This window comes from Zootoca vivipara, chromosome 10, assembly GCF_965207765.1.
Source record: "Zootoca vivipara chromosome 10, rZooViv2.hap1.1, whole genome shotgun sequence".
Taxonomy (NCBI): domain Eukaryota; kingdom Metazoa; phylum Chordata; class Lepidosauria; order Squamata; family Lacertidae; genus Zootoca; species Zootoca vivipara.
Genome location: NC_142593.1, coordinates 34,010,042 through 34,021,277, shown reverse-complemented (window position 1 = coordinate 34,021,277; position 11,236 = coordinate 34,010,042). Strand labels below are relative to the sequence as shown.

Here is an 11,236-nt window from a genome sequence, read left to right as displayed (position 1 = left end):
GCTCCGTCGCCTTGGCAACCAGCGAAAGGGAAGCGGCGCAGCGCCCGACTGATCAGCAGGGGGCCACGCGCCATCTCGCCACGGGAACAGCGGCCAATGAGTCGCCGCCCAAATCTCCTCGTCGCCTTCTGAGTGGCTCGCGGCCGCTGGCCTTCTTTCGCATTTGGGCTTCCGCGAGCCAATTGGCTTTGCGCTGGTCAGCGGGAGAGAAGAAAGCTCAGAGGGCTCTGCACATATTTCCGACCCGCCTTCACTGCTGCTCTGAGTGAGGACTGTACGTACATCTATCTCGGGGATTAAGGTGCTCTGCTCTCCTGTTAAACATCACTTCCCTGGGTCGTAAATGCCATTGGAACTGAGAAGATTGATACAATGATGTGATTTCTTATGAATTTTAAAAGTTATCACATTGAGCCAGTACATAGATACATTTATCAGTGAATTGCTAGATTTGGTTACAGGTAGGTAGCCGTGTTGGTCTGACGTAGTTGAAACAAACAAGCAAAAAATTCCTTCCAGTAGCACCTTAGAGACCAATTAAGTTTGTCATTGGTATGAGCTTTCGTGTGCTAGATTTGGTAATGTGCAGCAGAGGCTCTTTCTTTGCCTTGTGGTGTGGAGAGGCAAGGCTTTTTTGGGGGGAGGTCTCTCACACACACACCCCTCCAATTTCCCGGTAACACCATCACAGTCTTCCATTGTGCCAGAAGTGGTTTTGTCATGCTGGCCACATGACCTGGAAAGCTGTCTGTGGACAAATGCCGGCTCCTTCGGCCTGAAAGTGAGATGAGTGCTGCACCCCTGTATGTAGTCGCCTTTGACTGAACTTAACCGTCTAGGGGTCCTTTATATTTACCGATTGAATGCTAAAGAAGCAGCAGCAGCAATCCTATAATTTGCAGAAGAGAAATACAGTGGACTCTCGAGTTGCAAACATGATCCGTGCGGGAGGCATGTTCGCAACCTGCAGCGCCGCATCTGCGCATGCGTGGGTTGTGATTCAGCGCTTCTGCACATGTGCAAAGCGCGATGTAGCACTTTTGCGCATGCGTGAGCACCAAAACCCGGAAGTAACCTGTTCCGGTACTTCCAGGTTCGGCGCAGGACGCAACCTGAAAAACGTAACCTGAAGCGGACGCAACATGAGGTATGACTTATATGTTATCATCAACATACCCAACTGTACCAGCGGTGTCCACTGTTGCTTGCCATTGATTGATCTCTTGATTACCTGCTATTACTGTCTCCTTTGTTCCCAGTATTCAGTCATGTCCCACATCCTCTTTACACTATTGCAGAACATGTTGCTCTTTATTATTGGCCCATTGGCTCGCTAATGATCTCTTGCACAGACAACTGCAATCTTCTCTCGGGCCACCCATTCTGACTCCTTCCCTCATGTCTACCCATTTCTAGAAGGGTAGTTTATCAGTCCATTGCATTAAAAAACAAAAAAACAAAAAGCCTTGTGGCACTTTAAAGACCAGCTCATTTTATTATAGCGTATGGCTTGGGGGTAAAGGTAAAGAGCCCCCTGACCATTAGGTCCAGACGTGACTGACTCTGGGGTTGCGGCGCTCACCTCGCGTTATTGGCCGAGGGAACCGGCGTACAGCTTCCAGGTCATGTGGCCAGCATGACAAAGCCGCTTCTGGCGAACCAGAGCAGCACACCATTTACCTTCCCGCTGTTGTGTTGTTTAGTCGTTTAGTCATGTCCGACTCTTCGTGACCCCATGGACCATAGCACGCCAGGCACTCCTGTCTTGCACTGCCTCCCGCAGTTTGGTCAAACTCATGTTCGTAGCTTTGAGAACACTGTCCAACCATCTTGTCCTCTGTCGTCCCCTTCTCCTAGTGCCCTCAATCTTTCCCAACATCAGGGTCTTTTCCAAGGATTCTTCTCTTCTCATGAGGTGGCCAAAGTATTGGAGCCTGAGCTTCACGATCTGTCCTTCCAGGGAGCACTCAGGGCTGATTTCCTTAAGAATGGATAGGTTTGATCTTCTTGCAGTCCATGGGACTCTCAAGAGTCTCCTCCAGCACCATAATTCAAAAGCATCAATTCTTCGGCGATCAGCCTTCTTTATGGTCCAGCTCTCACTTCCATACATCACTACTGGGAAAACCATAGCTTTAACTATACGGACCTTTGTCGGCAAGGTGATGTCTCTGCTTTTTAAGATGCTGCCTATTTATCTACTTGCACTTTGATGTGCTTTCGAACTGCTAGGTTGGCAGGAGCTGGGACCAAGCAACGGGAGCTCACCCCGTCGCGGGGATTCAAACCACCAACCTTCTGATCGGCAAGCCCTAGGCTCTGTGGTTTAACCCACAGTGTCACCCGCGTCCCTAAGGCTTGGGGTACTAGAGCCCAATTTGTTAAACACATGATTGTAAGTGGTGGAGAGGCATTTGTAAGCAGTGGACTTTGCGGGGAACAAATGCAGTAAAACAGATACACCAGGGCAAAATTTAACTTCCTTATTTTCTGTATTAGTTGAGTTACAGGTATAGTCACTGAACAAAGTATGCCTGTCATCCACATGCCGATACAATTACTGAATTCCCTGAGTTCAATTACTTGATTCCCTTAAACATCAATTGCAGCAGGAAGTAAATGGAGTTACGGTAAGCAACACTTGTGTGGTGGCAATAATGGAGGAGTATTGCTAAACAATTTCTGAAGTGAGTGGAGGTCCACACACTTTAATTACATCCATGCCTGCATACACCTGCAATAATAATAATTGTTGCCCTGAAACTGCATGTGGCCAGTTCTTTCTGAGGTTAATGCAATTTTTCTCAATCTCTTTACATCAAGCATTTGATGTTGGACTCACCCTGCAATGCTATCCTACAGTTACACCTGGTGGACAAAGACCAAATCACTGCTAAATCTCTTTGCACTGATGGAACACAAAGGCTCTTGGTGTGGTAAATTCAGGCTGCACAATTAAAGCTGACTTGGAGCTCTTGCAGAACACACCTGTCCCATTCCCACCCATCAGACCTTTTGCAATAAGGAATGTGGTAGAGGAAATGCACTGGAAAGTGTGGGAGAATATTTGCTTCACACAAAGTCATCTAATCTTTGCAAAATTAAATAAAAAAACTAATTAAGGAGTCAGTACTGTCTAATCCCTCCAATGAATGCTTGTTAAACAGGCCATCTGGAAGCAATATTGGTGTGACACGACTGGTGTGAACGTGCAAAAATCCTGTCTGCTCAGAAGTTCCTCCTACCCCCCAAATTGCCATAATGTTATGTTAGCAAGAGGTTGTTTGCATTTTAAAATTCCAGTTGAAGCATCCAACGACTAACCCCATCTTCCTCCTTGCTGTCCCCATAGGTTCAAAAGATGATGCTAATGACTAAAGACCTCTTCAGGTGTTAAATGGGGGAGGGGCGCACTGTGGTGATGTGAGGCTATGCATGCCAGGCCCATCTTATTGGTTTGGGGGGGGGGAGGTTCTTGTTTTTATTATGTGTTTTGTGTTTTTATATTCCATTTGTATGCTGTGAACTGTCCTGAGATGTACAGATGAAGGTCAGTATATAAATTTAATATTAAAAATAAGTAGAAAGGTCTGAAGAGGGGTTGTAAGCCTCCCCTGATCAGGAACACAAGGCAATCAAGGTTCTTGCTCAAAGGGAAGCTTGTGAACATGCTTACAAGCCCGCTTCAGGCTTGGACCTCAGGTCTGGGGGAAGGCAGGGAGACCTGTGGGCATTGTCCCGCACCACCTACTCATTTTGACTTTCCAAGCCCGCAGAGGACTCAATTCTACAGCCAATCGTGGCAGATAGCCATACAGTTGCCACAGTCTGGAAACACCTGTCTCATATCAAGGTGTTCATATTTCACATTTTATTTCCTTGTGCACTCTAGCTCCATTTTGCTCCCTGTGTTGAGCTTTGAGCCCCTCAGGGCATGGGCCTGGCCCTGACCGCTTGTGTTTAGAAAGCACTAGGCACAATTATGTCTCTAGAACAGGGGCCCTCCATGTGTCGGTAGACTGCAACTCCCATTACCCCTGGCCATTGGGAACGGGAGTCTAAAATTCTCCACTCCTGCCTCTAAATCAAACAAATGAGATCTTGGAGGGCCGCAGTTTGGGGATGCCTGGTCTAGACTCTACTCTAACTGGCAGCAATGGCTTTCCAAGCTTTCATGCAGGGACTCTTCCCCAGCCCTACCTGGAAATGCTGTCAGGGATTGAACCTGAGGCCTTCTGCAGGGAAAGCAAATGCTCTACCCACTGAGCTACAGCCCTTCTCTCGGCCAATCACTTTCAAGCATACTTCTCTAGTTACAACAGAATCGATCATTGTTGAAAACAGATGCAAAAGACGGGGGCATTTGCTATTAGGACCACAAATATTAGTTAGGGCCTTGGGTAAAAGGTAAAGTGACCCCTGACCATTAGGTCCAGTCGTGACCGACTCTGGGGTTGCGCGCTCATCTCGCATTATTGGCCGAGGGAGCCGGCGTACAGCTTCCAGGTCACGTGGCCAGCATGACAAACCCGCTTCTGGCAAACCAGAGCAGCACACGGAAACGCTGTTTACCTTCCCGCTGTAGCAGTCCCTATTTATCTACTTGCACTTTTGGGTGTGCTTTCAAACTGCTAAGTTGGCAGGAGCTGGGACCGAGCAATGGGAGCTCACCCCGTCGCAGGGATTCAAACCGCCGACCTTCTGATCAGCAAGCCCTAGGCTCTGTGGTTTAACCCACAGCGCCACCTGCGTCCCTTCCATGGGCCATGGGAAGTGGACCTAATTTCACTTGTAATACTAGTGTAGCGAGCTGCCTTGGGCACCTGGGGTGCATGGGGGTGGGGCAAGGTGCCACAGGGTGAGATGCCCACAGGGCAGGGCATACTAGAATATCAGTGTCTGAGCCGCTGTAGGGCGGCTGAGGGGGAGGCAGCGGGTGGATGCAAACCCCACACTGCCCTTTCAAACAGTGCAGACTCAGAGCCTGCAGGTGCCCGAGACACCAAATCACTCCCAGGAGAGACACATGGCTTGGGCGCTCTGCAGGCCCCTTGTTAAGTGCCGCCCCCCGCTGCCCCAGCTATGCCTCTGATGTAGCTGCCCTCTGTGTCAGTTGTTTCCTTTATCATTTGCAGCTTGAAGTTTTTATACAGCAGTGCTGTGGAGCAGGGATAAAGTGCTGACACTTATTTCCTGGGGTGCTTTGTGCCAATATTTTGCATGTCAAATAAATAATTTTTTCTCAGAGGGAAACCCACCACATAATCTAAGCAGGAAAAGGTGCTGCTACTTTTATTTTGAAAAATTCCAAAATCCCTGCATTCTGATCAAAATCCTAGGCTGGGGGTGAGGGGAGAAAAAAGGTGGCTTAGTATTGAAACCCATAGTCTACATTGGTCAAAACTTTGTTTTTGTTATGTAGACTCAGAAGGATGTGGCTACGAGGCTTGTCATTTCAGAACATGCCACTATAGTATAGTACGGTACTTAGTGACGGGGTCAATGCCTCCCTAATATTTTTCAGCAAGCCATTCTGTAGTACACACATACTGCAAATTATTCACACATCTGTTGTGTCACTATTGTGACATATAAATATAATAATAACATGGTAATGAAATAGAACTGTAATCAAATAGCAATTATTATAATTATATAGCACCCATAGAAAAACAGAGTAGTTACCAACAGTTTTAACTGATTTTACTACTGCATTTTAAATTTGTTGTAACCTACCCTGTGACCTCAAAATGGTAGTTACTAGGGCTTTGTTAAGGAAAAAAAAATATAGTGCAATCCTAGTCATGTCTGTCACAGAAAAAAAGTCCTATTGAAGTCAAGGGACTGACTCCCAGGTAAGTGTGCTTAAGATTGCAGCTAGGTTAGTAGTTGTATACAACTTTTCCATATTACACTCAAAGTAGTTCAACAAAGCACAACAAAAGGCAGATCTGAAGAGACAGGAACAGGGTAAAAACCCTCTAGCCTGGGTGGTGAATGGCAGCCAGAGAAGCTATTTCCTCTGGCCACAGTGGTCATACTTAAATATGGTTACCGGTAATTAAAAAAAAAAACCTACAAAAATTGCTTGCACCTGCGGGATTTGATTATATGCTCTCTGTCACAGAGTATTTTGAGAAAACTTTAGTTGTGATGCTAGAGTTGAAATCATTTCAACCATTTGAAGAAATACATGGTCACAATCTGCATGCAGTATACTAGGGAAGTCCATGTGTGGTTACCAAGCAAGGACTTTTCTACAAGTTTGCCTATATTTGTTTTTTATACTCAATTTTTATTTTTTTACAATAATACAAATAATTGCTCCAGGTTAAGTGGATTACGGTAAATTCCACATTCTGCTTGAAACCCAAAGCATTTTGTTATGGATCCAGATTCTACCAATAAAATCTGACATTAGGCCAATGCACACAACCTGTAACTCCCTATCAAATGCATACCTTTTTAATTGTATTTCAGCAGCGGAAGTTAAGATTCAGAAATCTTGCCAAGTGATCTCTCTCGGCTGGCAATCGTCCCCGTGTTTTGCCCGGCTAATGGGTAGCACTTTCTCATCTCTTACTCTCGTTTGTAATTTATTTGTTTTCGTTATAAGCAGCCGCCTTGCACAGCTACCTCTTTATCGTGTTTTTAATAGTCTGTTGTTGGGAGCCGACCAGAGTGACTGGGCAAACCCAGCCAGATGAGCGGGGTATAAATAAAATCATCATCATCATCAACAACAACAACATCCCAAGTATTTTCCTTCTGTAAGGTGCTCTGGAAAACAACGACGACAACGACAAGTCACTAAATAAATGCGTGTTTTCGGATGCCCTTTCGCTTGACACCCTCGCCCCCCTCCCTCCCAATGCCCGCATGATAAACGCTCCTTGCCTTAGGGACCAGTATTTTGCGCGAAGGACTACGACCCCCGAAATGCACCGCGTCTCCCCTCGGAGAGTCTCGAGGGGCGGAAGTGTTGCCTGAGGAGAAGGCGGCTTTCGTTTGGGCCGGGTATCCTGTGGTCGTTTGCAAGGAGGGGGAAACTGGCTTCGGGCAAAGAGTAAAGAAAGTCCCTGAGAGGGGGTTGGGGGGGTGAGAGGCGTAAGTAGCAGCCATGTCGGAGGGAGGCGGCACCTGCGAGACCGACAGCGATGAGACGATAGTGGAGGGTTCCGTCCCTGAGAGCGACGGCGACGAAGAGGAGCCGCAGGCCAGGAGGTGAAATAAACACACGTTGCAATTAGTTGTGCAAGCACTTCACAGAGGCGTCACAAGTCACCCTCTGGGGCCGACTGTAAGTGTTGAATACTGGTAAAGGGGTATGGCTACTCAGAAGTAAGCCGCCCTGAGTTCAGTGGGACTGGGACTTGCTCATCTGGTATAGGATTGCTGCCTCAGGCAGTTGGCCCTGTAATAAAGGCCTCCCGTTGACCAGGATATGCCAATTGCTTCTGTTACTCATTCAGATGCGCAGTAAAATTAATGGTGTGTGTGGCCCTTCCACCTATATAACCGCGCTAAATGGCTGCCTACTCCTCCACATAACGCCCCAAACAGAAAACAAAAGTCACTTACGGTCCTAAGCATACAACCAACCACCTGTGGGATTTAAATGTGCTTTTTTTTAGGTCCCCTATTTGGAAACATGGTCTTCAGTCAAACGGTTCAGTTAGGGTTCACTGTAAAAATGGCAATTAAGGTTCACTGAAGGTGTGTGTTGCTATCCTTGCCTTGCCTCCTCAAGTTCAGTTAAGGAATACAAAAGCAGGGAAGATTTCTTGAGATCAATGGTGTTGGGGCACAAGCAGCAGGTGCAATCCCTCTCCCAACACCACACATCAGTATTTCACAAATAATAATATGTATTGTGAACAGGGCTTCTGCATCAAGCTCCTGAATCTATATGGGGTGGAGTGGCAAAATCTCAGGTTTTTGGCAAGGCCTGAGCCACTAACTTCTCTCTCTTACCTTTACCACGCTGCAGTGGAAATGTGCTCTAAATACCACAGCACCTTAAAATTTTCATATCAGTCTAGCTAACTTCTTGGCAGGAGTAAACCCAGTCTATCCTCCCTTTTGAATGAATAAGTAAATGATATACAAATGTTTGGTACTGAAGAGACAGGAACATAGTTTTCTTTCTTTTTCCCCGTAAGATTTTATTAAAGCTTTTTTCGTGATACAATAAAAGGAATGAATCTAGATAAAACCAAAGAAAAAAGAAAATGCAGAGTCCTAGCTCTTAACCAGTGCTTTTTTCAGGGGGTGCGCAAGGGTACACAGTACCAGCACCTCTTTTGTTGTTGTGTGGCACTTACTGTAATATCTTCATGGTGAGTACCAGCACCTATTTATCTAGAAAAAAGCACTGCTCTTCACCCCTTATCTCACAGAAAAAATAGTGGACCCTTACAGCTCTCACCTGGGAGCTTTCCTGTCTTCTTCCAGTCGCTCACCCTGGGAAGTCTTCCCTTCCCTGGCTCTTATCCAGGGTCCTTCCATCCATCCACCACAACCTTCAAGTGTGTGTAATCCTGAACCCCAATAACAGCCGAGAGCAGAGGACACCATAGTAGAGAGAGAGGGAGAGAGAAGAAGAAAGATAAAAAGAACAGACGTATATAAGAAGAAAAGAAGAAGAGAGAAATAGGAAGGACTTATTATTTATCCTATGTTGTCTGCTTGCATTCCCAATCTCCTAAGGTAGAATGTAAAATGCATCCGGTCAGATATCCAAATGATAATTTCAAAAACAAGAGCTTTCGTCAAACAAGGATTCCTGGGATTCAGACTAGGATAGCGGTATTTTAAGAATATCAGTGAATGGCAATTAATAACTAAACTTTAAATTACCTTTTAGTTTGTGCACAAGTAGTAAAGGGGTGGAATATTTTTTTTTAAAGTGTAACTTACGTGAGAATGTTCCAGGTTATTTTCAAGAAGTACATATTTGCATAGGATAGTGAGAACAGTTACATAAGTATGAATTTTACTAATCCTGTGGGTGTGGGTACTGAGGAATGTTGGATTATGTTAAGTAACTAATTTATGAATGTAATTAACTATGTTAACCATAGAATCATATAATTGTAGAGTTGGAAAGGACCTGAGGGTTGTCTAGTTCAGTCCCCTTCAATGTAGGAACCCTGCCCACAGCTGTCCCTGTGTGAACTTGAACCACCAACTTTCTTGGTAACAGCCAGATGCATTGACCCATTGCACCACTGGGGGTCATCAGTTTTTTAAAAAGAAACAAGTTACCTCATGCAAATAAGAAACAAATAAATAAATTTGCTGCTTTGCATGAAAAGATAGATTATATACTGTATTTCATTTCTGTATGCCTTGTAAAACATGGAATTGTGTAGACTAGTGCCTGCTGTCCTGGTCTCTAGGTACTGTATCTATGCTTGTCATTTCATTAAATTGCACTGAAGACAGTGTGCAGGTGGACCTTTGTTTGTTCTTATGTAAAAATCTGAGTCATAATTCCATGTAGAAGTGGCATCGGTCCATTATTTGAATATTGAGCTATATTTAGTTTATTAATGTCAAATCCAGATCCAGCAGAACTTTATTTTGACCAAATTCTGCTATTAGGATAAATATAGCATAGTTCTATGATAAATATAGCATACCTTGACTCATAGGCTTGAATCATAAATTCACAGAGTTGCAAGGGACCCTTAGGACCATCTAGTCCAACTCCCTGCAATGCAGGAACATTCAGATGTCCCTTATGGGGATCAAACCTTCAACCATGGCACTATCAGCAGCACACTGTAATCAACAGCGCTACTATATGTGTTGCTCCTTGATCACTGCAGATGGTGACAGCAGTCACGAAATTAAAAGACACCTGCTTCTTGGGAGAAAAGCAATGACAAACCTAGACAGCATCTTAAAAAGCAGAGACATCACCTTGCCTACAAAGGTCCGTATAGTTAAAGCTATGGTTTTCCCAGTAGTGATGTATGGAAGTGAGATGGCTGATCGCTGAAGAATTGATGCTTTTGAATTATGGTGCTGGAGGAGACTCTTGAGCAGGCATCTCCAAACTTCGGCCCTCCAGATGTTTTGGACTACAATTCCCATCTTCCCTGACCACTGGTCCTGTTAGCTAGGGATCATGGGAGTTGTAGGCCAAAACATCTGGAGGGCCGCAGTTTGGGGATGCCTGCTCTTGAGAGTCCCATGGACTGCAAGAAGAACAAACCTATCCATTCTGAAGGAAATCAGCCCTGAGTGCTCACTGAAAGGACAGATCATGAAACTGAGGCTCCAATACTTTGGCCACCTCATGAGAAGAGAAGACTCCCTGGAAAAGACCCTGATGTTGGGAAAGATTGAGGGCACTAGGAGAAGGGGACGACAGAGGACGAGATGGTTGGACAGTGTTCTCGAAGCTACGAACATGAGTTTGACCAAACTGCGGGAGGCAGTGGAAGACAGGAGTGCCTGGCGTGCTATGGTCCATGGGGTCACGAAGAGTTGGACACGACTAAACGACTAAACAACAACAACTATATGTGTTAAACTTCACGTATTCATAGATCGGTTCATGATTAAAATATTTTAATTACCGTAGTTTTTTTTTTTTTACTTTGATCAATCACCTAACCAGGACCAACCCAAGGCAACTTCCTTCCTGAGGCACTAAAGATGGTGCCTTCTGCATTCTACATGCATAAATCAATCGATAGGCAGTTCAATCTTACTTTATCATGGAGAAACAAGGTGTGTGTTTTACTGCACTACAGGACAGCAGGCTACCATAGGGAGTGCAGGGCAGTATGTGGGGCACACGCAGCTCTTTCCTCCAACACTTTGGTGCTGCTTGCTCATTGCTCCACCTGGTGTCTTTTCACTTCCCACTCAAATGCTGCGAAGCAGCAGCGGCACCATAGCCATCACCACCAACATTATCATGTGAGCAGAGCAATACATATGTTATGCCTGCTGGAATGCCTGCTCACCTGATTAGGGACAGGGGTGCCAACTTGAACAAAATATTTGGGGGGGAGGCAGGTAAGCCCCGCCCTGCATAATTGATCACAATATGTGGCATATGCATACCATTTGAGTGCCAATGTCCATCAACATGGGGCAGGGCCCCCCCAATAAAATATTGGGGGGGGCAAAGGGACATCGACCCCAAGGAGTTGGCTGCTATGATTATGGGTCTTTCCCATCAGTGCTGTCTTTGATATGTTGGGAAACATCTCACTTG

At 45.5% G+C, this 11,236-nt stretch overlaps 1 protein-coding gene and 1 long non-coding RNA gene across 2 annotated transcripts in view; both read left to right on the top strand.

Moving 5' to 3' along the window:
* The first annotated feature begins 8 nt into the window (after window positions 1-8).
* Window positions 9-3,129, top strand: LOC148684427 (uncharacterized). The gene is made up of 3 exons (XR_015946235.1): window positions 9-461; window positions 2,500-2,630; window positions 2,824-3,129. It is a non-coding gene; the product is annotated as an uncharacterized LOC148684427 (long non-coding RNA).
* Window positions 3,130-6,968: 3,839 nt separating this feature from the next.
* ANKRD31 (ankyrin repeat domain 31) overlaps window positions 6,969-11,236 on the top strand; it is a 48,044-nt gene continuing 43,776 nt past the window's right edge. Inside the window, exon 1 of the mRNA XM_088653296.1 lies at window positions 6,969-7,224. Coding sequence (XP_088509422.1) covers window positions 7,121-7,224 — 104 coding nt within the window. The 5' untranslated portion in view covers window positions 6,969-7,120. The remainder of the gene's footprint in view (window positions 7,225-11,236) is intronic.